This window comes from Maniola hyperantus, chromosome 18 (assembly GCF_902806685.2).
Source record: "Maniola hyperantus chromosome 18, iAphHyp1.2, whole genome shotgun sequence".
Taxonomy (NCBI): domain Eukaryota; kingdom Metazoa; phylum Arthropoda; class Insecta; order Lepidoptera; family Nymphalidae; genus Maniola; species Maniola hyperantus.
Window position 1 is genome coordinate 11,887,138 of NC_048553.1, and position 25,408 is coordinate 11,912,545.

General features: G+C 40.9%; 2 protein-coding genes across 2 annotated transcripts; one reads left to right on the forward strand and one right to left on the reverse strand.

Moving 5' to 3' along the window:
- Positions 1–302: 302 nt before the first annotated feature.
- Positions 303–9,299, forward strand: LOC117990487 (protein FAM161A). Its single transcript, XM_034977938.2, has 6 exons — positions 303–1,111; positions 2,716–2,880; positions 6,090–6,311; positions 7,242–7,518; positions 8,172–8,467; positions 8,972–9,299. The coding sequence occupies exons 1-6, from the start codon at positions 315–317 to the stop codon at positions 9,297–9,299; spliced, it is 2,085 nt and encodes a 694-aa protein (XP_034833829.1). The 5' UTR covers positions 303–314.
- A 7,136-nt stretch (positions 9,300–16,435) lies between these two features.
- On the reverse strand, positions 16,436–23,790 carry LOC117990872 (CLIP domain-containing serine protease B4-like). Its single transcript, XM_034978367.2, has 7 exons — positions 23,651–23,790; positions 21,595–21,773; positions 20,512–20,827; positions 19,503–19,599; positions 18,577–18,761; positions 17,967–18,071; positions 16,436–17,419 (listed from the first exon to the last, which is right to left on the reverse strand). The coding sequence occupies exons 1-7, from the start codon at positions 23,706–23,708 to the stop codon at positions 17,103–17,105; spliced, it is 1,257 nt and encodes a 418-aa protein (XP_034834258.1). The 5' UTR covers positions 23,709–23,790; the 3' UTR covers positions 16,436–17,102.
- Positions 23,791–25,408: the final 1,618 nt, after the last annotated feature.

Sequence of the window (25,408 nt, forward strand, 5' to 3'; positions counted from 1 at the left end):
AGTAGCCTATGTCCTTCCCCGGGACGTAAGCTAACTCTGTACCAAATTTCATCAAAATCGGTTAAACTGCTGGGCCGTGAAAAGCTAGCAGACAAACAGACAGACAGACAGACAGGCACACTTTCGCATTTATAATATTAGTATGGATTTAATTTTTGATCTAAACCGAATTCAGCAACATAATGACTCGAGTCAAAGCCATATTACCGACAGTATCACCATGGAGACCAAGAATCATAACACAATCTACGAATCTCACTTGTTTTGCTTTAGACCACTGTATTTTAAGTGATTAACGATGATATCATTAAGTTATGCATCGCTGTAGTGTGTTTAAAAACGCGTGTATTAATGTACCAGTAGACCCTATTAGTAAAATGCCGAGGACTGCATACGAACGTACCGAAAAGAATTTAGTAGAACAGTGTTCCATAGAATCGTCTTGTGGCTCTGTGGCTGGTGATATCGAAGCAGAGAAACTAAAGGAATTCTACAGAAGCATCCCTGATTATAACGATATAAACCATTTGTCAGAAGCAGAATTTTATTCTACTTTAAGAAGTTTGAGAGACAAAAAGAAACTAATGCTCGGTTTAGCGGTCGAACACATAGACGACTGTAAAGTTTGCGATGATACTAGTAGATTTGATAAGGAAGAAATCGTTTCAACCGTTAAAAGAAGATCTTACAATAGAAGAAAATCTCTTACTGTGATAGATAAACAAAAAATTCCTCAAGTTAATGTCGTTAAAGCATCCGCTAATAGATCTTTCAGTAAAATAGAGAATGATGGATTAGACAATGGACAAGTAGATCCTATAAAAATCAGTAGTTTAACGGTAAAAGGTGTAGGATCTAAATTGGATAGACCTAAAAGGAATCATTCAGCGTGTTCTATTTCTTGGCATGATGATAAAGTGGAAACTAAAAATGAAGTGGACGATAAATTCGATAAGTTTTTCGAAGGGGATAAATACTCAAATGATATAAATGACGATGGGCTGTTTAAAACGCAAAGTATGCCGTCTAGTCCTCTACGGACGAGGCGAACTGGTTCGTTGAGGCGACGGAAAAGTATTACGATACCTAAGCCTTTTAAGATGACAGAAAGGTAAGTGTATGGTCACGTCTCACGAGAGAAAATATATTGGGTTTTACCCATTCAAACTGGTAAAACCGTACTTAATTGAATTTTTGTTTTATATATTTTTCTTCCTTTACCTATTGCGGAATGTCAAATTATTATTTGATTCAGCAGGTACCTAGGTAAGATTGATGATTTGTTTATTGTTATGCTCTTATGTTTCTTCATTAATTTTTAATATTATTTATATTTAGTGAAGTACAGCTAGGTATGCCTATTTTTTACGGTTTTTTTTTAATTTTTTTTATTCATTAGGAGGCAAACGCTTGACCGCAATCACACGTGATGGAAAGTGATGATGCGGCCTAAGATGGAACGCGTTTCCTAAAAAAAATGTCAACACTGATAGTAGGTACCTATTAGGTAATTTTATTATTCAAAATCACTAAGTACCTACGCATATTATAAATGCGAAAGTGTGTTTGTTTGTTGGTTTGTTGGTTTATTGGTTTGTTTGTAGGTTTGTCCTTTAATCACGTCGCAACGGAGCAACGGACCGACGTGATTTTTTGCATGGGTATAGTTTAAGACCTTGAGAGAGAACATGAGCGACATAGGCTAAAGTAGCCTATGTCGCTCATGTTTATCCCGAAAAATCAAAGAGTATCCACGAGATTTTTAAAAACCTAAATCCAAGCGTACGAAGTCGCGGGCATCAACTAGTTAAAAATAATGCCCTTTCTGTAAACCAAGAGTCTAAATTAGCTGTTTATTGAAACAGTAGAGAAATGTGAAAAATACTCGTAAATTGTATTCATTATCTTCAATATCTCAACTCATAGCCGCCCACTACTGAGCACGGTTTTCCTCTAGAATAAGAATGGTAGTTGTCCACCACGCTGACTAAGTGCGGATTGGCAGACTTCACTAACCGTCGAGAAGATTACTTTACATTCATTTGAAGTGCATAGTGGGTATAAGTCCCGCAAATTGCTATTGAGCTGGAACCATGTCTCATTAACATCGAAATGACGTCATTTTGACGTCAGCCGAAATAAAAATATACCATCAGCTCGAAACTTCAGTCTAGTGCAGCTGACGGCACTAAAATGGCGGCCACGCGCATAAGCAATTTGCGGGACTTATAAGCAGTTGCGTGCACAGGGTTTGAAGCCAGGGTAGGCATTAGTTAGCTAGGAATCTGTTTACTGGCAGGTCATAATGAAAAATATGCATTGAGCTATTACAACTGGGGTAAGCAGTGCATTTATGCCTGTGACTTGCACGCCAGTGGCGTAGCTACCTAGAGGCTAGGCGTGGCAGTGCCCCGGGGCCCTAAAGCTCAGGGGGCCCTCGAATCCTTAGGTACCAGATATTCTCGATCGAACTAAATTTTTAAAAATTTCTCCCATTTTCAAAATACCTAAATATTATAATTCGAAACTTACTAGGGAATTCCCCTAAATTCTTTCTGTGAATGTATTTGTATATTTAATATTTTTACTTGATAAAACCTCAGTTTAGAGAGCAGTGGGGCCCCATTTTTGATTTGCCCCAGGGCCCTTGGTTACCTAGCTACGCCACTGCTGCACGCCACTGCTTATAAGCATCTTCTTAATGTCTTATTGTAGAGACAAAGAAGACCGGATAATGAGTGAACTCCGAGGCCTACAGAAGTCCTTGTCCGAGGACATGCTTCATCAGAAGAGGGAGAGGAAGCGGTTCCGAGCCAGGCCGGTGCCCATTGAGTCCCGTATACCATTATACGACAAAATACTCGAAGATCAAGCTATGAGGTAACAACTTATACTCTACCCGCGAAGAGAGGTTCGTATGGGGCTCTGTCTGTTACCTAATCTTCTAAATACATAAAAGGAAAAGGTGACTGACTGACTGACTGACTGATCTATCAACGCACAGCTCAAACTACTGGACGGATCGGGCTGAAATTTGGCATGCAGATAGCTATTATGACATAGACATCCGCTAAGAAAGAATTTTTGACAATTTAACCCCTAAGGGGGTGAAATAGGGGTTTGTAGTCCACGCGGACGAAGTCGCGAGCATAAGCTAGTCCCATATAAATGACAGAAACGAAAAGTCAGTGGGCGTTAACCATTTTGATACACCGACCAATCGCAAACAATGTTTTTATTCGAAATTCAATTCGAAAACATAAGTTTGGTTTGTGATTAGTTGGTGCCTCAAAATGGCTAACGCCCGCTGACTTTTTTGTCCCTTTTCATTAATTATATAGGACTAGGCCTCTGTTCTACAGTCCACTCGCCACTACCGGCAGTGTGCGTTGCGCCTTAATCGCCAAAGTCATACCTTTTTATTCTCCACTAGCTGACGCCCGCGACTTCATCCGCGTGGAATTAGATTTTCAAAAATCCCGTGGGAACTCTTTGATTTTCCGGGATGAAAAGTAAGCCTATGTCACTCTCCAGGTCTTTATCTATACCCATGCAAAAAATCACGTCAATCCGTTGCACCGTTGCGACGTGATTGAAGGACAAACCAACAAACCAATAAACCAACAAACCAACAAACAAACACACTTTCGCATTTATAATAAGGGTACTGATTACGTAACAGAGAATTTCAAAAGCAAATTGCTAATGCGGCCACGCGCATTAGCAATTTGCGGGACTTATATCTATACATTTTTGTAGGTAAGTACACAACGTTTCAAACTTCAGTTCGAAGTTGGCAGGGCATTCACAACTTCCGACAGAAGTTCAATGTTAGATGATAATAATATAATCGATGCCAAGTGGATACATACCAGTACATCCTGTTTTAACATACTAATACGACCAGGTTTTTATCAGCATAATGCAGGACACTCGTTTAAGGGAGGATTCCTCATCTAGATTCTTGAAGAGCCTCTCTAAATCTAGGGAAACTTCAAAACAAACAGCTTGAAACTTCAGTCTAGTGCTGTACCTGTAGTCATAAGATTTTACGTCACACCAAACGTTGCTAGAATTCGAGAGTCGAAACACTTCTGCCTTATAGTAAACTAGATCTTAAGAGCCTTGTTTTAAAGCTCAAGTTTGTCTACACATCTACAGCCAGCGCTCCATGCGGAAACCTTGCGAAATTAAAATCAGTGGCATTGAATTTTTGACTTCAATTCAAGGCTCTTTAGGTCCATTTTACTTTGATGTTATTGTGTTTCGATTCTCGAATTCTAGCAACGTTTGGTGAGACGAAAATGGCGGCCACGCGCATTAGCAATTTGCGGCAATTATGCCTATATTAGGTACATGGTAGGTACGTGCAATGGTACCCAATCTGAATAAAAGGCTTTGACTGTGATTTTGACATATTATCTGGCAGAACGGCAGTCTTATATGCCCGAAATCGGCCAATCTCCTATGTGCTACTTGACATTCCCAAAGTGCATTGTGCTGGTCGAGCACTACAAAAAGCCACCAAACGAGAAAAGAAGAAGACAGGTCGCAGCATATTTTTAGCAATTTGACTGTTTTCCAGGAACCTAAACTCCAGGACAGTCCTTCTATATCCAGGTCATCTGGTCACGCTAAATATTATGTCACCAGACGACCCGCGTGGTCGTTATTGATACTGACTTGGAAAAACCCAATATCTACATCCATATTCTACTGTTATCGTGCAGTAATTAAAAAAAGTTATTTTATATTGTGTTTGTTTTCGCCATTTTGGCCGTGAGAACCAGATATGGACATAATAATAGGTACCTAATTTTTTTAGGTTTTTGCAATGACTGCTAAAGACAACTATAATGTAGTAGGTACTATGAATCTCATCATTCAATCATTATCATCATCAACTTACTTAAACCATCGCCCGCTGACTACTGAGCTTGGGTCTAGGACATTGTCCACTACGTTAACCATGTGCGAATTAACAGACTTCACCCACCTTTGAGAACATTATGGAGAACTCTCAGGCACACACGTACCTACAGGTTTACTCACGACATGTTTCTGCACTGTTAAAGCGAGTTTAGTGATATTTAATTGCTTAAAACGCACGTAACTCCGAAAAAAGTTAAGAGGTGCGTGCCCAAGACCGAAGCCTGGACCCTCCGAACAGGAGGCCGAAGTGTTAAACTGCTAATCTGTCACCGTTAGCAAGAATCCTGCTTTTGTAATAAGTAAGAATATTGGTATGATTTTTGAGCTTTATCAGGACCAAAGCAATAGGATATGATATCGTTTGGATCATAGCAAAGATAAGCATTTCCAATGTAACTAAATTTATTACTACACTTACTTTTTTTTTTTTTTTTTTAAGGTTTTTATATTTTTTTTTTTTTTTTTAATACAATAAAACTTAAAGCTAGCCTTATCTAATTACTATATAAATCATGACCGCGTGGAATGGTGCCAAGAATACTGGCTGCATTTCCGCGCTGGACAGCCAGGCTGATCCGCTGCGCAAAAAATGAGCCAGCCCTTCTTACTTAATTGTAGTTATACATACAATTGTGGTACATGAAAAATAAAACACTCTCGATCAATTCACTTTTCAAACAAAAAAAACTAAATCAAAATCGGTTCAATCGTTTAGGAGCTACGATGCCATAGACAGATACACAGACAAACAGATGAACACATGTCAAACTTATAATAACACAATATCTTTTTTGGAGAATACCCGTGTCAGTTAGTAAACGATTATTGGTTTCATCATCATCATCATGATCAACCCATCGCCGGCTCACTACAGAGCACGGGTCTCCTCTCAGGGTTTTGGTCATAGTCTACCACGCTGGCCATGTGCGGATTGGTAGACTTCACACACCTTTGAGAACATTATGGAGAACTCTCAGGCATGCAGGTTTCCTCACGATGTTTGCCTTCACCGTTAAAGCAAGTGATATTTAATTAGGTACTTAAAACGCACATAACTCCAAAAGTTAGAGGTGCGTGCCCGGAATCGAACCCCTGACCTCCGATTAGAAGGCGGAGGTCCTAACCACTAGGCTATTACAGCTATTATTGGTTTACAGACGAGCAATAACAAAGATAAACAGCGAAGCAGAGCTAAGAGCGCAGATGAAGCCGTTCAGCTTCACGAAGCGCGAGGAAGGCTCCATAGCTGGAGTGTGCGAGAGAGCCGTCAACGCGTTGCCGAAGAGCAAGAAGAAGAAGCGCTTCCGAGCCCGCCCGGTGCCGAAGAACCTCTTCTCCAACTATTTCTACGATAAAATGAAGGAGGACAACTTTTTTCGGTAAAATCTTAGCATTTTCATATTTTTTACTATCTCTAGGTAAGTATGTATGGTATGCTGGTTAAGTTGCCTGGGTTCTTCGAGCTATGTGCCCCACCCTTTGTCATAATAGTTTTTTTTTTAAAGAATATTAGCCATGTTAAATGACTAGGTACCTAATATTCCCCTACTACGACAATAGTGCAACGGGCGGGGTTTGAACCGTCAACCTTTCGGTTTTCAGTCCACTCCTTTACCCGTTGGGCTATTGAGGCTCGCTTCGCGACTCTATGTCCGCAACTTGTTGAGATAAACAGGGTGTAACTAGAATGGTACCTAGCAAAAACCTTGCTTCATTATTATTCAACCTAAACACAATCCAATGCCATGCATTTGCCTTATCTTGTAGTTTTAGTGAATTAGTATTTTTCATACTCGCAATGTATGGCGTGCAAAACTCAAATCAGTGCCCCACCTACGAGGCGGCATCACGCGGCGTTGCCTCCGAATGGCCTATTTACGGAACGTTCGTTGACCTCTAACGTGAATCAGATGTTTTATTTAAACATTGTGAACTTTTAAAAAATACAGGATTTTTCTTATTTTCTTTTTTGCATTTTATTGTGGTATCATATCATCAGTAATCATCAGTACTATCACCTGTCTTCGTTTTTGCTAGAGTTCGTTACACTCTGTATGTCGGTTACTTGTTCTCTGCTTCTCCAAGGATGCTGACCTAAGCATTCTAACCTAAGTTAAGATAACTATACTCCTATTTGGCTTCTTTAGCATATTGGCTGGTAAACAACTTTTCAGTACAATCTTATCACCGGATTGCTTACCTACTATCGGACTTTTTTCTGTCATAGAGTTAGATGACATGACCATAACCTTAGCTCAAGCATCCTATAAGACTCTTCAGTTCCAGTATCGTGAATACCTTTATTTCAGCTCTATGAATCGTCGTGTCAGGGCAGAAGAACTGCTACGGACCTCTAGCTTCCCAGGCACCATGGCGGTACGCGACCGAAGCCGCCTGTCCACCCCTGCAGCCCACAGCGATCTGCCTATAGACCCATCCCCGGCAGTGCCCTCAAGTACCTCCTCGGATAGGCATCGCTGCTCTAGCCCAACAAAGGATGCAAGGAAGTCGAAGGACAAAGAGGATTTTATTACTACAAGCCCTCAGCCATTCAGGTTTAATACTGCTGAAAGAGCGTCGAAAAAGGTTTGTCTTAAAGTTACAGGGTTAGATAATTACCCATACCTACTTATTAATTTTTCTATAAAAAACGCGGTGGCCTTGTTTTAGGACTACTGTGAATGAAAACACCGTGAGACTGAAGGAGACTGCATGCCTGAGAGTTCTCCATAAATATGCTCAAAGGTGTGTGAAGTCTGCCGATTCGCACTTGACCAGCGTGGTCTATGGCCAACCCCATCTCATTCTGAGAGGAGACCCCTGCTCAATGTAGTGACCTGGCCATGGGTTATTGTTGATGATGATGTATGGTTTGAAACTCTTGTGTGTTTGATTTAATTTTTTAGCGCTTGGCTGCAATCAGACAAACATACCTACTTACGAGTAAGTGATGACTGAGTGATGATGCAGTATAAGGTAGAGCGCGCTTGAGGCACTCGTGTTATAAGTAGAGAAGAAAACGGCAGCCTAAAGGGCATTCCATATCCTAGTCAAAGAGAATATACTAGTCACCTGGCAGTGCGAATCAGAAATGAGGAAACAAAACTTAAATAATTAGGACTCTGGTGTGAAGGCGAGACGGGGGGAATCTAGGTACATTAACATAAAATATGTACCTGGATAACAACAACAGTAGGGAGGCCTAAATTTTTTAGTCACACATAATTTATTAATTTTAGATGAACGACATAACAAAGAAAATCTACCAAGGCAGCAAAAGTAGCGACAGCAGGAATGGCACAAGCAGTAAACCAGAAGATATCTTCAACAAAACGCAAGCATACTCTGCCCTAGACTTAAAGGGCATAGCAGCTGGAAGGTCCAACTTAGCTGCACTGTTGCGAGCTGAGGCAGTCAGACAGAAGTTTGAAATGGAATCAGCTAGAAGATTAATGGAGCAGCGTAGAAGAGCTGATAATAGGCACCGGGATCGATTGCTCAGGTCTAAACCCGCTTGGCATCTTGTTAAGAACAAGTAAGCTTACACATTGTGCAGTAGCAAATCTTTTACGGCAATTTCCTAATGATTAGGACTTCGGCGGTAAGTTCAGGAGTCAATGGTTCGATTCTGGGCACGCACCTCTTATTATTCTGAGTTATGTGGATTATATCACTTGATTTAACGGCGAAGGAAAACATCGTGAGGAAACCTGCAAGTCTGAGAGTTTACCATAATGTTCCCCAAGGTGTGTGAAGTCTTCTAAACCACACTTGGACAGCGTGGACCGTGACGAAACCTTCTCATTCTGAGAGAAGACTAGTAATCAATAGTTTGCAGACGTAGACGATCAAATCAAAGCAAACCTTACAAAGTTGCCCCACGCTTGTTGTGGACCCTGGCTTATTTGCTGCTGTGGTAGAAAGTGATAACCGAATGAACATATTATTTGGCTAAAATTTTGTCAAAATTGAGAAAAGGCCACGCAGTACCTACCTTCGCCTACGTGACATTATTAATGTGTTAACAATTTTACTATAGCCATGAAGAGGACATAGCAATGCGGTTACAAACAAGACGCGATGAAGAAAGAATGAGACGGGAAGAGTTTCTCCACGAGATGGAGCTGATGTACGGTAGGGTCCAGCAACAACCGATGCTATTCGAAAGGTACTACGCACCGCGATCTGGCGCCACCACCGTGGACTCCATACAACTGTCCCCAAGAAAGAGCCCTACCAAGAAACGGGGCAGTAGAAAGAGTAAAACATATCGATTAGGAAGTCCTTGTCTATCGCCGGAGTTGCGTGGAGATTTCATAAAATATTCAGACAAAAAATCCAGTCTAACCGATGATGATGATGTATGATGATTAGGCAGTCAATAATTTGACAATTTGGAATGAAGTTAGAGAAAATACTATTGGAACTAGATGCTCTACGAAAGTTAAAGATTCAAAAGAGTAGCTATACACCTATTAAAGGTGCACACCACATTCTATAGACTTCATACAATAATCGTAAAAAAACCACTAAGAAAATAATTTTTAAGTAGGTAGGTACATAACAAAATTGGGTATTTGACTCCAATTTTTTTATTACTTTATTATAAACTAGGTAAAACTAGGTAAAATGTATAAGGCTCAACAGACATTGTTCCAACCTATTGTACCTGCATTTTTTTGAATAAAACATTCATTCATTCATTCATAGGATAAAAAAAATGAAACCAATTAAATCGATCAAATAACAAAAAGTTGTAACGGATAGAAGACCCTCCCACTCCAAAATTAAAATGCCTGTAACTTTGTAAATCTTTGTTGGATTTTAATATTTTTTTCAGTGTAGGTACGTAATTTTTTTTATCCTAGTTTATAATGAAGTAATAATATTTATCAAATTAAAAAGTACCTAGTATTTTTAAAATTGTAATATTATCTTCAATTCATTAGATTTACAATTTACAATTATTTTAATCTAGTCTTTAGTATAGAGAATTTATAGTAGAAAAATTGCCCTTCTTCATGGGCACCGATTCCGTTATCTTTCTCTAAACTAAATTTAGAATATCTGCATCCTTTTCTTTTTAACTTTTATATTTAAAGACTCTAAATTTTAGTGCACGCTAAAACAGTAGGCTCGCGACTGTGCGCTAAAATCAGGGGTTCACCATTCATCGAAGGGTTTTACCATCTAAAAATTAAATTTAAAACTGTCAAACTGCGTCTGTCCTTTTCATATTACATTAGTAAGAAAAGGGTGCGAATACTCTAAAATTAGGTAGTGCTCAGATTATGATTGAAATTGAATAAAACAAAAACTATATTCGATAAAAGTTTTATTTTATTTCATATGACATAGGTACCCTACAATTCGCTTACAATTACAAAACAAATAATACTGACTGATGACTTAAATATAATAATAGTAACACCTACTCACGTTCATGTACTAAAACTAGTTGCCCTTTTAGGGTGCCTGTCCACAAAGCGATAATTTAATTGACAATGATAAATGACGTAATAATTTTATCACATCATTTCTCAAAAATCTGACCTTATATTGTACTAGATGATGCCCGCGACTTCGTCCGCGTGGATTTAAGTTTTTAAAAATACCGTGGGAACTCTTTGATTTTCTGGGATAAAAAGTAGCCTATGTCCTTCCCCGGGATGAAAGCTATCTATATAAAACATCAAAATCGGGTGAACAGATGGGCCGTGAAAAGCTAGCAGACAGACAGACGGACAGACAGACAGACACACTTTCGCATTTATAATATTAACTAGGTAGTATGGATTGGTGCCTGAATATTGAAGTGGTAATAATATGGTCTTGGGCTGTAGGTAGTAATAAAATGATGCGTTTTTTTTGTATAGCGGTAATTTGTGGGGCTAGAATTAAATATTAAAGAGAATAATTTAAAAAAACATGATTTTTTAACATAATTAATTATTAAAATTACGCTGTACGGAAAGCGAATAATGACGTCACAATCCGTAAACGACAAATATTTTTCAACTACCTACCTATTTAACATAAAATTTCTGCTGGAGAATTATTTTAGTATTTAAGTATTTAAATATTTTTAGTTAATTCTCTTTTATACTTTTACGGACGAAATCTAGTTACCGTTACAAATATTTATCTCATTTGAAATATTGAGGTTCCATTTTTTTATCATGGAACCAGTGTGATCTACCATGTTCTCTACCCTCCCATATCAAAGGGCATCCAGATTTGTAGTTTCTTCTTTGAGTAAATCGTTGCCCTTTAAATCTTTAGCACAGCTTAAGCGTACTTTGACTTTGCTCAAACTTTCATTACTTAGGGTGTAATCTATAGAGCCCACTCTGACTTAGCTTAGACTTAAGACAGAGCTATATCTCTCACATAAATCTGTCTCGTATTAACTCAATCATAAGTCTGAGCAAAGTCAAAGTGCGCTCTATAGATCTCAACCTTAGAGTAAAAACAAGACAGATTTGTGTCTGCCATAAATCTGTCGCTCTATACAGGGTGTAACCAGAACGCTAGCAAAAACTTAGCGTTATTGTTATACTAGTCTAAACACAATCCAATACGAATATCATTGCCTCATTTTGTAGTTTTAGCGATTTAGCATTTTTCAAAACTCGCAATGTGCACAATTTGGGTCAATGCCCCACCTACATCATTGACCTCTAGCGTCAGTCAGATGTTTTATTTAAAATATTCTTAGATTGTAGGCGGTAGTCGCCTATAAAAGCGAGGTGCGCCCAAGTACGAGGCTCATTTCGCTACTGATTTTTGTGCTGTATTCATCGTGGTCTGGTTTGAATTATGTTTTTCTTTATTACTGACTTTTACTTTTTGTGTCTTTCGTGTTAAATTTTGTTCCAATCATTAAAAGTTTGATAATTGTAAAAGTATTTGGTTTTGTGTTAATAAATTGTGTTTTTTTAAATTGAATTTTACTTCTGTACCTAAAATCAGAAGTGGGATTCCTATTCAATAGCCCACTATAGTTAAAATCTAGTCACTGACAATCAGTTTGCTTAAATTGGAACAAAATTCTAACCTTTAAATTTTTGTTGTTTTTCTTGTACAATGTCGGATCGCGGGTATCGTAACCGCGATCGTAGCCGTGATGTGCCGTGATCAAACTCGAAGTTCTCGAAGCAGACCACGTTGATGTGAACCAGCAGGGCCTAGATATAGGTCGCGAGATCACGCACCTAGTCGTGTTTTTATCCAAACGTTACACTCAATAATGAATCAATACTCCGCGATAGGAAAAACACGTCGAGACTTGTCGAAAATAGTTTAACCTCGGTAGTAACTACACGCGAGTGTAATATTAAACGTCTCTGTAACACTATGACCGTTCAAACAGAATGCAACACTCCCGTTTCCGCACCTTGTTCCGCACAAGATGAAGTCATGGTAATAACCATGTCTTTATTTTTGGTCTCGATTTTTAATGATGTTGATGCATGGTGTAGAAAAAGTTAATCATGTTCATAACCTCAACCGATGGCATAGCCGGGAGGTAGTCTCGTGTATTGGAACTTGTACAAAAGGGTTTTGTTATGATCAGTCTTAGATCAATTTTAAAACGGAATTTATTCCGCTGTGCCCACGAAAGGTTGATATTGAGATTAAGAACACGTCTATGTCGGTCCATTAGTCACTTCATGAAGTATCTCACCAAGATATCCGCAATTTAAATTCGCAGTTTAAGACTAGAAAGCGTAGTCTTAAACTGCGAAAGTCTAAAGTTTTAGTCTAGTACTTTCCAATCACGCTGTTTTCTGAGTGAAAATTAGGATCACAGAGTGTACCTACTGTACGAAAACTTAAAACTTATCGAAAACCAAAAACATCGGTTTTGATGCAGTTTGTTCTTTTTGTAAAAAGAGTAACCGTAATGTAGGTAGATGAGTTTTTGCTAAACAATTATTTTTGCCACGAGATAACAAATTGAGTTTCCACAAGATTAGAAATCAGTCTTCATGTGGTGTTAGATCGTTGTATGAATAGGTGGATCTGTCGTAATAAGGACTGTACTAAACCAACTGGGAAATACTTATATTCGAACACGATTCGAACATAGTCGAACATAGTCGAACATAGTGCTCACATTTATCTTTCTTTTCTCGAATGTTCCGACGCAATGCTGCACGCTTGGCTGCGGGCTTTGGAACTCTGCACGAGCGTGACGCTGCGCTGGCGTTGCTGCGCCGTGCCGCGCCGCTGCTGTGCCTTTCTGCGCTCTGCACGAGCGTGACGGTGCGCTGGCGTTGCTGCGCCGTGCCGCGCCGCCGCCGCGCCTTTCTGCGCTCTGCACGAGCGTGACGGTGCGCTGGCGTTGCTGCGCCGTGCCGCGCCGCCGCCACGCCTTTCTGCGCTCTGCACGAGCGTGACGGTGCGCTGGCGTTGCTGCGCCGTGCCGCGCCGCCGCCGCGCCTTTCTGCGCTCTGCATGAGCGTGACGCTGCGCTGGCGTTGCTGCGACGTGTCGCGCAGCTGCTGCGCCTCTCTGCGCTCTGCACGAGCGTGACGGCGCGCTGGTGGTACTGCGCTGCGTGCGCCGCTGTGGGCTATAGTGCCTCTCGCGAGCATGGGGCTCACTGGTGTCGCGGCACCAAACCGCGCATCCTGCTCCAAGCTTCGGCGCCCTTCGCAAACGTTGCAGCTCACTGGTATTGTGACACGATGCCGCGCGCATCGTGGGGCAACATAAGTGCTGCCGAGCCCTTGTACGAGCTGATTGGTGAGAATGTTCTTTTTTAAAGTTAGTGTCCATGATTTCGATAGGTACCTATGTGTTGTAGTAAATCACGTTACCTACGCATACCGTCTTGGACTTAAAGGTGTTTCGTATATTATGCGAGTCAGTGACGCACTGTAGTGCGTTCGTAAATTATGTAACGTGGGTAGATTCAACTCTTTTAGAAAATCTGATAATTCCCGTTACCGATTGTTTCCGATTTTGCCATTTTGATTAGATTCATTTGTTAGGGTCAGGCGGGGCCGAGTCTTAAAGACAAGGCCATTACCTAAAGTCCTTACCCCTTGAGTACATTAAACAAATCTGGCAATCTAAGATCTACTAGTAGTCTAGTACCCAGTACTTTAGGCGCTACGTTGAGGAGTATGCTATCCAGACAGCCTGCCTTGCACGTCTGTCGGAAAAAGAGGTTCCTTTTGATTGAGGCCAGAGCAGAAGGTAGCAAGGTATCTTGACAGATTTGCCAAACAGAGGTGCACACTGACTTCAGCAGCATCGGCTATGGCCCGGCGCTGAGGTGGATCCACAACGACGGCAAGAAGCGTGTGGTCGCCTGTTTTAGCAACGTTTACCCAGGGTGCAGTGAGTAGGTAGTACTCCTACGTGCTAGAAGCGTTGGCAGTCAACACTTCCGCCACCATTTGGTTTGTCTTCAGTTTAAGGGTGTGACCGTCTACAACGCTTTCACAGCCACCGAGCGCTGCTGCTACTGCGCGTTACCCGTAAGTGGATTTATGACTTCATCTTCGCCTTTGAGTACTAAAAGCGCACGATGATGTGTTGTGGCGACTATCTGCAACCCTTTAAGTCAACGGCATCGCCAAGCCGAGCAACTGGGTTTAGATGGTGCAGGTCGCAGATCAGGACACCCTCGTCGAGTATCTGTAAGTGGGACAGCTAGACTCTCATCGGTATGTGTACTAAAGTGTTACGCTCTATTACCGCTACTCAGCAGTAGGAGCGGAAGCGTGGTTTTCGTGATACCGTCTTAGTCTGCTGCAAGTCTTTGTCGAAAAGACTCTGGACCTGACCCTGAAGTACTTCTGGTTTCTTGGGCTACGTGAGTTCGTAGTCAAGCATGTGGTTCACTGCCTGGTTTGTATATCAAACAAGCAGGTCTCCAGAGTTCCTCACCAGCACACAACAATGTGGTTGCAGAAACTGCACGGCTTGATCGAGCGGCATGGCGTGAAATGTGACGCTCCAGGGCAAGTAAGCTGCTGAGGTAAAATCAGTCCCGGCAGGATGCCTATGCTAACCAGAATCGTCGTCCGCCTCGCGTGTTGAAGGCTGGAGGCATGGTGTTGGTGATCAAGTATTCCCAGTCAACGGGGAAGTTTGACTCTGGCATGTGAGGTCCATACAAGGTCCTGAATCGGCTGCTACGAGCTGGAGCTGCTGAGTGGGTCGTATGGCAAGACCGCTCAGGTGGCGGCGGAGGGCATGGTGCCCTGGCAAGGAGAGTGGTGCCCGGATGCGTGTGGTGCCTTCTTCGAATGTAAGTTCAGCTTGTTGACTACTTTGTGGTGGTGAAGATGAAAGTCGTGATTTTGTTAATCATAGCCCCAAAACTCTCACCCTCCTTACTAAAAAGGCCTTGCTTGCTCCCTTACGTACTTATCTACTGACGGACTGATCCACGACATCTATTTTTGTGCTATGACTAAACAAATCACGGTAATGCTTTACTCCTCAAGGGAAGTTCAACGGTGGCTGGTTGAGATGCACTTTCATAGACTGTTGCCCGAGCCCGGTGGTCTGATGATGGTCATCTCAAGTTCCTGCTCCATAGACCGTTGCCCGAGTCTGGTGGTCTGAGACCGTTGCCCGAGTCTGGTGGTCTGATGAAGTTCATCTCAAGTTCCTGCTCCATAGACCGTTGCCCGAGTCTGGTGGTCTGAGACCGTTGCCCGAGTCTGGTGGTCTGATGAAGGTCATCTCAAGTTCCTGCTCCATAGACCGTTGCCCGAGTCTGGCGGTCTGAGACCGTTCCCCGAGTCTGGCGGTCTGAGACCGTTCCCCGAGTCTGGCGGTCTGAAGATGACGAGAAGAAGCGCGCGCTAGGTTTGAGACGTCTCATAGGTTGATAGGTGTCACCTCCTCTGGGTGATAGGGACACCCCATAAAACAAAATGATTTATCTACATGTCCAGCTAATGCTAAGTCGCATTTCGAATTGCTTACCCATTGTGTTAACATTTGTAGCTATGGAGTTGTGCTATATCGAAACTAATTTCAGGTGATGACTATGAAGTAGTAGGCCCAGGTGCTGGTCCCCCCTTTCGCACCTGAGTCTGCCCCGGCACCTCCAGCGGTAGAGGCAGAGGCATCGCTCCATTCGGCGAGCTCCTCACCGGTCTCCCCTCGCGCACCGCACGCCGACAGCGTTGCGGCACCAGCTGCAAGTCTCCGCAGAGAAGATCTCACGACCTTTTCTGGCTATGACGGCGGACGAGGACGCCGCATAGTCAGGAGAGGCCGTCTTAGATTGTAGGCGGTAGTCGCCTATAAAAGCGAGGTGCGCCCAAGTACGAGGCTCATTTCGCTACTGATTTTTGTGCTGTATTCATCGTGGTCTGGTTTGAATTATGTTTTTCTTTATTACTGACTTTTACTTTTTGTGTCTTTCGTGTTAAATTTTGTTCCAATCATTAAAAGTTTGATAATTGTAAAAGTATTTGGTTTTGTGTTAATAAATTGTGTTTTTTTAAATTGAATTTTACTTCTGTACCTAAAAATATAGATAGGATTTTTAAATATTTTTCGCGTTTTTTTGTGATATCAATCATCACTACTGTCGCCTGTCTTCGTTTTTGCTAGCGTTCTAGTTACACTCTGTATAAACCATTTATGGTTCACGACAAATATGAAACTTGTAACAAAACGTCAGGGCTTCGCCTACACTGGCAGGCGTCGAATGTAGGTACGCTAGATAGGTACCTATATTCGATTTCATGTCACCCCTAGCCTAATATTCGACAGATGTCGATTCAGGATCAATCCGATGGGGTGATTACGTATCTCGCGACAGGCTTGCGACAGGCGCAAATCTCGCGATCATTCCTGTCAAACGTCACACTAGAGAGAGACAGCAATAGCCACAAAGCAAAATAAGAAGAAGAAAGAGCCTCGATAGCTCAACGGTTAAAGGTGTGGACTGAAAACCGAAAGGTCGCCGGTTCAAATCCCACCCGTTGCACTATTGTCGTACCTACTCCTAGCACAAGCTTTACGCTTAATTGGAGGGGAAAGGGGAATATTAGTGAACTATCACATTGCTACTGCTGTCGCGTTGCTGTCGCTACTGCAAAGTTTTACGTAATCACCCACGGGAGTTTTCTCACTCTGCCATCGATGATTCAAAAGCTGGGTCAAATTTGTTTGAACAGGGGAAGAAGGAATCAAGTCTGAACAGCGTCGCGTATCCAATCCATGTATGCCGAGACCCTTGTGTAGACCCCAGGTACGCCTGCTTGCCCGCACATCCTAGGCCCAAAACTGGTAATGCCATAGAGGAACCAGTTTGATTTGTAGTTTTCTCTGACCTCCCTCATCAAAGGACCTCCGGAGTCTCCCCTACACGAGTCCTTGCCCCCTCTACCTCCAGCACATATCAAGACCTGCGAGGATGATTCTGGGATATAGGGTATGGCAGCTCGACAGATGTCTATTGGCACGGTTTCGACATCCACTTTCCGTTTTACCATGGATACTTCACCTAGAACAATAATAACTTATGAGAATACGTTATTTTTAAAATAATCCTGAAGTTTAGCTAAACCCCACATTTTGGTTAAGATACGTTAGTACTATTATATTATTCTGTGGTTAAGATTTGTTTTTATCCTTGACTAGCTGACCCGGCGAACCTTTTTCTTCTTTCCGAGCCGATTCTTTTTCAGGATTTTTTTTAAATTTTTCTCTCCGTAAGAACCATCCTCGTACTTCAAGGAACATTATTAAAAAAGAATTAGCGAAATCGGTTCAGCTGTTGTCGAGATTTGCGATAAGCAACACATTCAGCGATTCATCCATACTAAATATTATAAATGCGAAAGTGTGTCTGTCTGTCTGTCTGCTAGCTTTTCACGGCTCAACCGTTCAACCGATTTTAACAAAATTTGGTACAGATATAGTTTGCATCCCGGGGAAGGACATAGGCTACTTTTTATCCCGGAAAATTGAAGAGTTCCCACAGGATTTTGAAAAACCTAAATTCACGCGGATGAAGTCGCGGGCATCATCTATTTCCAAAAAAAGCTTACCAAACTCAGTTACTCCCCAGCCAGCAGTCCAGTAGGAGATATCTCGCGTGTAGTCCTGCATTTTCACGTATTCGGTTGTAGGCAGGCAGATAGGTTGTATGAAATCTGTAAATAACAAGCAGCGTTTAGCAACTTTGTTTTGAAGAGTTTCCTGAAAAGTTCCAGATTAGGGTCTCTATTCGGTTGAGGTCCAAAATTGTAATAGGTTTTAACAGGATCTTTATGTTACATACTAGTATATATTACATCGTATGTATTTCTATAAAGCGATTATATTAGCGTCAAACCCAAAGAGATTAAAACGATACTCAACTCCAAAATACTTAATTTGATAATTATTTTGATTTTTTTTGATGATTTTTTTATTTTGATTCATCTTAGATTGCATTGCATTCTTACCCCGTCGAAGCACTCATTTGGCGACTGAGTATATTCCACTCACCCAGGCGAACGCTGACGTATGGGTTTAATAATAACTGCCATACCCATTCCAGGTTAGCCCGCATCCATCTTAGATTACATCATAATTTACCACCAGGTGAGATTGCAGTCAAGGGCTAACTTGTATAAATAAAAAAACAGAAGTCTAGAAAAATTTGAAAAGGCATACCTGTAAAAGTTACTGGCTGCTTGAGTTTTATTACGGCAATGTCCCCAAAAGTCAGCTCTCCTCTGTTGTACTTGGGGTAGACGGATACTTTCTCTATGTCAACCTCAACCGGCGGGTCAGCACATGCCCCGTCGAAGCACTCATTTGGCGACTGAGTATTCCACTCACCCAGGCGAACGCTGACACTGTAAACAAATTCGAGGATAAGTTTACCAGCTGCGCGATTGCGGGAGATTGACAGCTACAATGTCACGATCGCAATCACCTCCGATTGGTTGACGCTCGACACATTGGCTACACGCATTGTTGCAACAAGAATCGCACACAAATTCAGCCAATCAGAACAATTGAGATTGTAATAATGATTGATGCAGGTTTTCCGCAATCGAGGTGAAGTTGCACACTTCACGACAGTTTTAATGGTTTTAAAAACTTTTAACCACTTTTAACAAAACGTCGAGGCTTCGACGTCACTGGCAGGCTTCAAATGTTAGTAGTTTTGACGCAGGTAATACTAAAGTAGCTCTATATTATAGGATCACTTTGTTGTCTGTCTGTCTAGAAACCTATAGGGTACTTCCCGTTGACCTAGAATCATGAAATTTGGCAGGAAGGTAAGTCTTATATAGCAGACTTGAGGGGAAAAATCTGGAAGCCGTGGTACTCTCTGGAAATGCATGACGTGAATTCTATCCCATTGTCCATTTGTTCGTTTTCTCTCTAGCGTTAAGGTTGTCTGGAAGAGATCGCTATTTAGCGATAAGACCGCCTTTTTGTACCTACTTTTAAAGATTTCTTTTTGTAACCTGTCATTTGTGTTTTTGTAGTGCAATAAAGTATATACATACAAACATACATTCTAATACTATTTATTCCATTGGCGTCTCTATAGAGTCTCGAAGGAAGTAAGATGTTACGTGACTTACGGTGTTCGAGAATGGCTCACAAAGCAGTGCGCGGCAGATACAAGATGGCGGTCTGTGATGAGAGTGGCTAAACAAGCTGACTCGGATTTATTCTCATCTGGAAAATAAACGCACTAAATTGTAGTTATACGTCCCGCAAATTGCTAATGCGCATGGTCGCCAGTGACGTCAGCAAGTGAAGTTTCGAGCTGATGGTATAATTTTATTTCGACTGATCGTTTCGCTCTCATTAACATCGCATTAACGTCATTTCGATGTAAATGAGACATGGTTGGAATTTGCGGGACTTATAACTAAATATTTTTATTGCATGATGGGTTAGCTCTAGATTGCGAGACCTTTTTTTGGAGGAAGAAAATTCTCATGGATATCGTTTGCTAGCATATGCCCGACTTCGTGTTTCTATGACCTAGATTGGGCTGCGAGACAGGTTTCGTCCAGGGACTAGAAGTTAAAAACGAGGTAGTCTAAGATGGAAGCAATCTTAGGAGGTGCTATCATGATATCCTTATTTTGGAATATCAGCTTTGTGCAGCAGGCGTTTGGAGCATCAGCGATCGTTAAATTTTTTATAAAATGTTACGGTTTCGAAGAATTTGAAGAAGAGTTGGGAAGAATGCGAAGTTCTCAGTAAACAATAGTGATATCAATGGAAACGTGGTCGCTAAGGGCCTCTTAAGAAAGCTCAGAGTCACTCAGTCAGATATTTATGCTTGGAGTTTCTTTGTGTGATCAAATCAGGAATGAGGAGATCACAGGAGAACCAGAATAATCGATACAGTTGAACAGGGCACATGGTCGTTTGGGTTCCATCGTGCTAAATGGCGTGGTCACACCGAAAAACGCGGCGTAGGCAGACCTCCCACTATATTGACGGACGACATCGAACGAGTTACAGGGAGCCGCTTGCGCTGGATTCAAGCGGAGCAAGACCCTATACGAGACCTATATCCAGCAGTGAACGTCTATATGTTGACGATGATGATGATAATGCTGAATGTAAACTTACTATCTATGTATTTCACGAGGGCCATCCATGGGAACTCATCAATAGCAGCAATGGTTCCACCAATGATTTTGTCAGAACCTGCTGATTGGCCACATATCGTCCTATCAGGGAAAGGGTCAGCCTTCTCCATTGGAGGTTCCGTTTCTATTGGTATTTCAGTCATGGCTGCTGCTTCTGGAGTCCGTGCCGTTGACGTGATCTTTTGGAGAAGGTCGTCAAGGGGAGTGGTGGAAGTCTTCGGTCTGTTCGTGGCGGTTTCTTCGGATTTGTTGTACACGATGAAGCCAGAGTTTGGTGGAGTATCGGGACAGCAAACCTGAATAAATAATTTTATTATGCTGTGCCAAACGTCACATTTGCTTAGAATTTACTAGAAACTTTACGCATTGTTTGTGTGTGTCAATCATCATAATGATCAACCAGTCACCGGCTCACTACAGAGCACGGGTCTCTTCTCAGAGTGAGAAGGGTTTTGGCCATAGCCTACCACGCTGGCCATGTGCGGATTGGTAGACTTCACACACCTTTGAGAACATTATGGAGATCTCTCAGGCATGCAGGTTTCCTCACGATGTTTTCCTTCACCGTTAAAGCAAGTGATATTTAATTAAAACGCACATAACTCTGAAAAGTTAGAGGTGCGTTCCCGGGATCGAACCCCCGACCTCCGATTAGAAGGCGGACGTCCTAACCACTAGGCTATCACAGCTTTTTGTGTGTTAATAATTTCTAGTAATTATTACTATATATATATACAAAATATTGAGACAACATTTTTGCAGTTTCTAAGTAATAGTATAATTTAGTAAGACTACTTTTCTATACATACATAAATGTCTACGCTTTTAGTAAAGATCTGACGAATACTTGAAAACCAAGTACACCTTGACCGGCTGGTCGATTGCGGAAAAACTGCATCAGTCATATTGCAATCTCAATTGTTGTGATTGGCTTAATTTATGGTATTCTTGTTTCAAAAATCCATTGCAGTAAGTATCTGAGGGCCGGATAATCGATTTTCTACTGTAGTATTAAAGAATAAAAATGCATTGGACGAACCAAAAAAAATTATTTGCAACTCACCACTGGGAGCTGGTTTTGGAATCCACAAAGCATACTTCGTAGCTGTGTTGTTGTGTTGTGGTTCCTCGTGTCATTGGCTGATGCTAAGCTATTAATTAACTTCAAGACATATTCACAATCCGAAATAACTTTGCACGTTCCATTACGTTTAATGCACTCCATTATGTTGAATGTCGATTCTGAAACAAGACAATTACCTACATCAAGTTTCTTTCTGATTATTCATCTTCAATGTTATGAGCTATACCCATTGACTTATATAATACTAGCGACCCGCCCCGGCTTCGCATGGGTGCAACGTAGATACTAATATGGTGTAATACATTGTTTTCGTGTAACCTTGACCATTTAGGCAGCGCACGACTCGGAAACTCTCAAATGAGAGGATTTTTTCCGAACTAATTCACATTTTTTCAATTTCCCTAGGGATTTCTAGTTTTTTGAGAATTGAACTATACCTATAAACCTTCCTCTTGAATCACTCTATCTATTGGTGAAAACTGCATTAAAATCCGTTGCGTAGTTTAAAAGATCTACGCGTTCATACATACATACAGACGCGGGAAGCGACTTTCTTTTATACTTACTATGTAGAGATACTTCGTATGGACAGGGTTATTGAACAAACAAAATGGCAACCTCAGTGACGTCTGGATTTCAAACGGGTCGTTCATTAGTATCTAAGAGGTGGCGCTGATTTATTTGGTTCCTGTGAGAAATTGTGTTCGCTTGACCATATCTTGTCATTTATATCGATGGCTATACCACTTTGAAATTCCCGAACGTTGCCACTTATCGGCTGTTGCGCTCGGATTTTTATCGGATGTTCCAGTGGCTAAACATTTTATATGATTTCTTGTCGGCGCCGACACAAAATTTCAGTTTCAGCCAAATGTGATGAATAGCTTCATATAAAAATAATGCTCTGCTGGAACATCCGATTAAAATCCAGACCCGACAGGCGACAAGTGGGAATGGGCTCTTACTCTCAAGAATGAAATTTTTAATTCCTAGTTAGTTAGAGCAAGAGTTTTTTCTTGGTTCTTCTCAGTAATAATTTTTGTTTAGTATACCTATTTGACGATTCAAATGTAGATACTTTTGAAAAAAAAAACTTGAACAAAAATCTTTAAATTTCTACCTATAAATTTAATTTTCTCATTTATTTCTATTATTGCTATGACTAAAATATCTGATCTTCATTTTCTTTTATTTTTATTGCTATCAATATTTTTAAATACGTCGTTGAAATGTCCTTTGGATTTCCGAAGGTTATCTGGATTGTGTTGCTATAGAATTAAGAGCTTAATAATTGTGTTAATATTTAAGTATACGTATAATATAAAAGGAAAAGCTGGCTGACTGACTGACTGATTTTGAAAATTTAACATCTAAGTGGGTAAACAGGGGTTTGAAATTTGTGTACCTACCTAGTCCACGCGGATTAAGTTTCAAATTAACTGCCTAGGTCTTTTTGTTTTGTTTTACTATATTAATAATTATACCTATTATTGTGTATGTTATATATTGTGATAACTAAAATATTCTGATTTTCATTTCCTTTTATATTGCTATCAAGTATCAATATTTACGTATACCTACCTATATAACTAAGTAGGTTGTAGATTTAAATTATGTAATTGTTAATTGTAAATTCAGCAATAAAGGCTTTATTTATTTATTTATATAAGTACCTAGGTACCTATATGAATAATTTTAAAAGGTAGGTACGTCGTTAAAACGTCCTTTGATTTTCCGAAGGTTGTCTGGATTGTGATGCTGCTTAATAATATGGTATAGAAAACACAAGTTTTGAATATCCCGCGATTTTCCGTAACACTCACAACACAAAACAGTTGACGTAGGTAAACAATCGCGTTAATACCTACCGTTAAACTGTACCTTAACATTAACACAATAAGAAATAGAATAACTTAATACGTGTGAATCGTTCATAAATAAATGCATTTGCGACATGAAGGCGAAACCTGTTAAGATTTAAGAACAACTAACTCTATTAATGGAATTGTTATTATGAATATAAATAATAACTTACGAGATGCTACAGATGAGAGTATGACGAGTAATATTATTGATCTAGTTACGTAATCCATGATAGTAACTGAAATATTTATCGTAAATTTTATTATAATTAACCACAAATAAACTAGTTTATAATTCACTGCCGCTCTGTACGATGACAGGAAGTTACTGACTGGTTTTGCGATGTCAAAAGCTTATTATATTCTACGTTTGTGTTGAATCATGACTGTGTTCGTACGGCAACTTTTTGCGTATGTGTGTGGCTCTGGAAAGTACATAATAAAAAAAACCGGCCAAGTGCTTGGCGGGCCACGCGCAGTGTAGGGTTCCGTAATCACAACTTAGCCATGATAGTTTTCCTTTAAAATTGATGTTTATGCTACTGCTGCGAATTTTTTCACGTGAGGGGGGGGGGGGGGCACGACGACACTTGACTCTAATAAAAATTAGCACTTTAAAACATCATATTTTACAAATGGATCTAGAAATCGAAAAATGATGTTCGGCACACCCACAGTATTTTCAAAAGACCTATTCAACGATGCCCCACAATATGGGGTAAACGAGAAAAAAATTCATCCCTACTTCACATGTAGGGGAGGGAGCTACCCTAAAAAAAATATTTATCACAATTTTTTTTCACCACTTTGTCGGCGTGATTAATATTAATTAAACCCATGCCAAATTACAGATTTCTAGCACTAATAGCCTCTGAGATTAACCGAGGACGGACGGACATGGCGAAACTATAAGGGTTCCTTGTTTACTACGGACCCCTAAAAAGGTCTTTATATTATTATCGATTCGATTCTGCTTAAGATTCGTCGGGGAAATGGTGCGTCATGAGTTCGACGTAATCGATAACGTAGGTAGTAGGTTACCATACACAGTTTCTAACTAGCGTTACGTGATTGTGCAGATTTGTGGGAGGGTCTGTGACGTCATAAATGTAAACAGTTCCCCTTGTTGGTTGGGTTTTTGGGGCACATTTTTAACTGCAAAACGTAATCCGTTTCTGAATTGCATAATTTTATCAAAGGATCAGCCTGGCTGCCAGTATTCTTGGCCCCATTCCACGCGGCCATGATTTGTACAGAGAAATTAGACGAGGCCTAGTAATTTCATCATATATTTTTTTAACGCTGGGAAATGCGTTTACGCATCCCCCCCTCCTGACAGCCAGCCAGCTAAACAGCCAGCCAGCCAGCTGGAGGGAAGGTATGTGGGACTCGCCGGCCGAGAAATACCCACTAAAACCCAGCGGCACACCTGCGCGTCGCTTAACGACTGGGTCACGGGAATTTTTAAGCGACTTCCAAAAAGGAGGTGGTTCTCAACTCGGCCGGTTTTTTTATGTAGGTAACTATGTAGGTGTTATTTCGATTTTTTCGAGGTTTCTGGACCGATTTGCAATTTTTTTAAAACAACAGGGGATGTTTCCGTGGTGTCCCATAAAAAATTCTGGATCCAATTTTTTAGTCCTGATGCGGCAGTTATCAAGTTATCAAGATTCAGGAAGTGTTCATAGTGATGTAGAGTACGGGACTCCTAAACTATTGATTCAGGAACTGTGGATGATGCAATAAGTATTATTTTTGGTGCCAAGCATAGACTACACCATTGAACTTCGGATCCCAAATCCTCAATCCTGATGCTGCAAGGTACTGAACTTCTAAGCCTTGGGGATTCGAGAACTTCTTATGGTGAATTGGTATTGGATTGTGTTTAGGTAGTAGGTATAACAATCATCATCATCATCATGATCAACCCA

Coding starts and splice junctions, on each gene's coding strand:
- LOC117990872 (XM_034978367.2), bottom strand. CDS start 23,708: ATGGATTACGTAACTAGATCAATAATATTACTCGTCATACTCTCATCT. Junction 18,762..19,502: donor GTGAGCCATTCTCGAACACC/GTAAGTCACGTA, acceptor ATTTGTTTACAG/TGTCAGCGTTCGCCTGGGTG. Junction 17,420..17,966: donor CTGGGGAGTAACTGAGTTTG/GTAAGCTTTTTT, acceptor TTATTGTTCTAG/GTGAAGTATCCATGGTAAAA.
- LOC117990487 (XM_034977938.2), top strand. CDS start 315: ATGCATCGCTGTAGTGTGTTTAAAAACGCGTGTATTAATGTACCAGTA. Junction 2,881..6,089: donor CTCGAAGATCAAGCTATGAG/GTAACAACTTAT, acceptor ATTGGTTTACAG/ACGAGCAATAACAAAGATAA. Junction 7,519..8,171: donor CTGAAAGAGCGTCGAAAAAG/GTTTGTCTTAAA, acceptor TATTAATTTTAG/ATGAACGACATAACAAAGAA.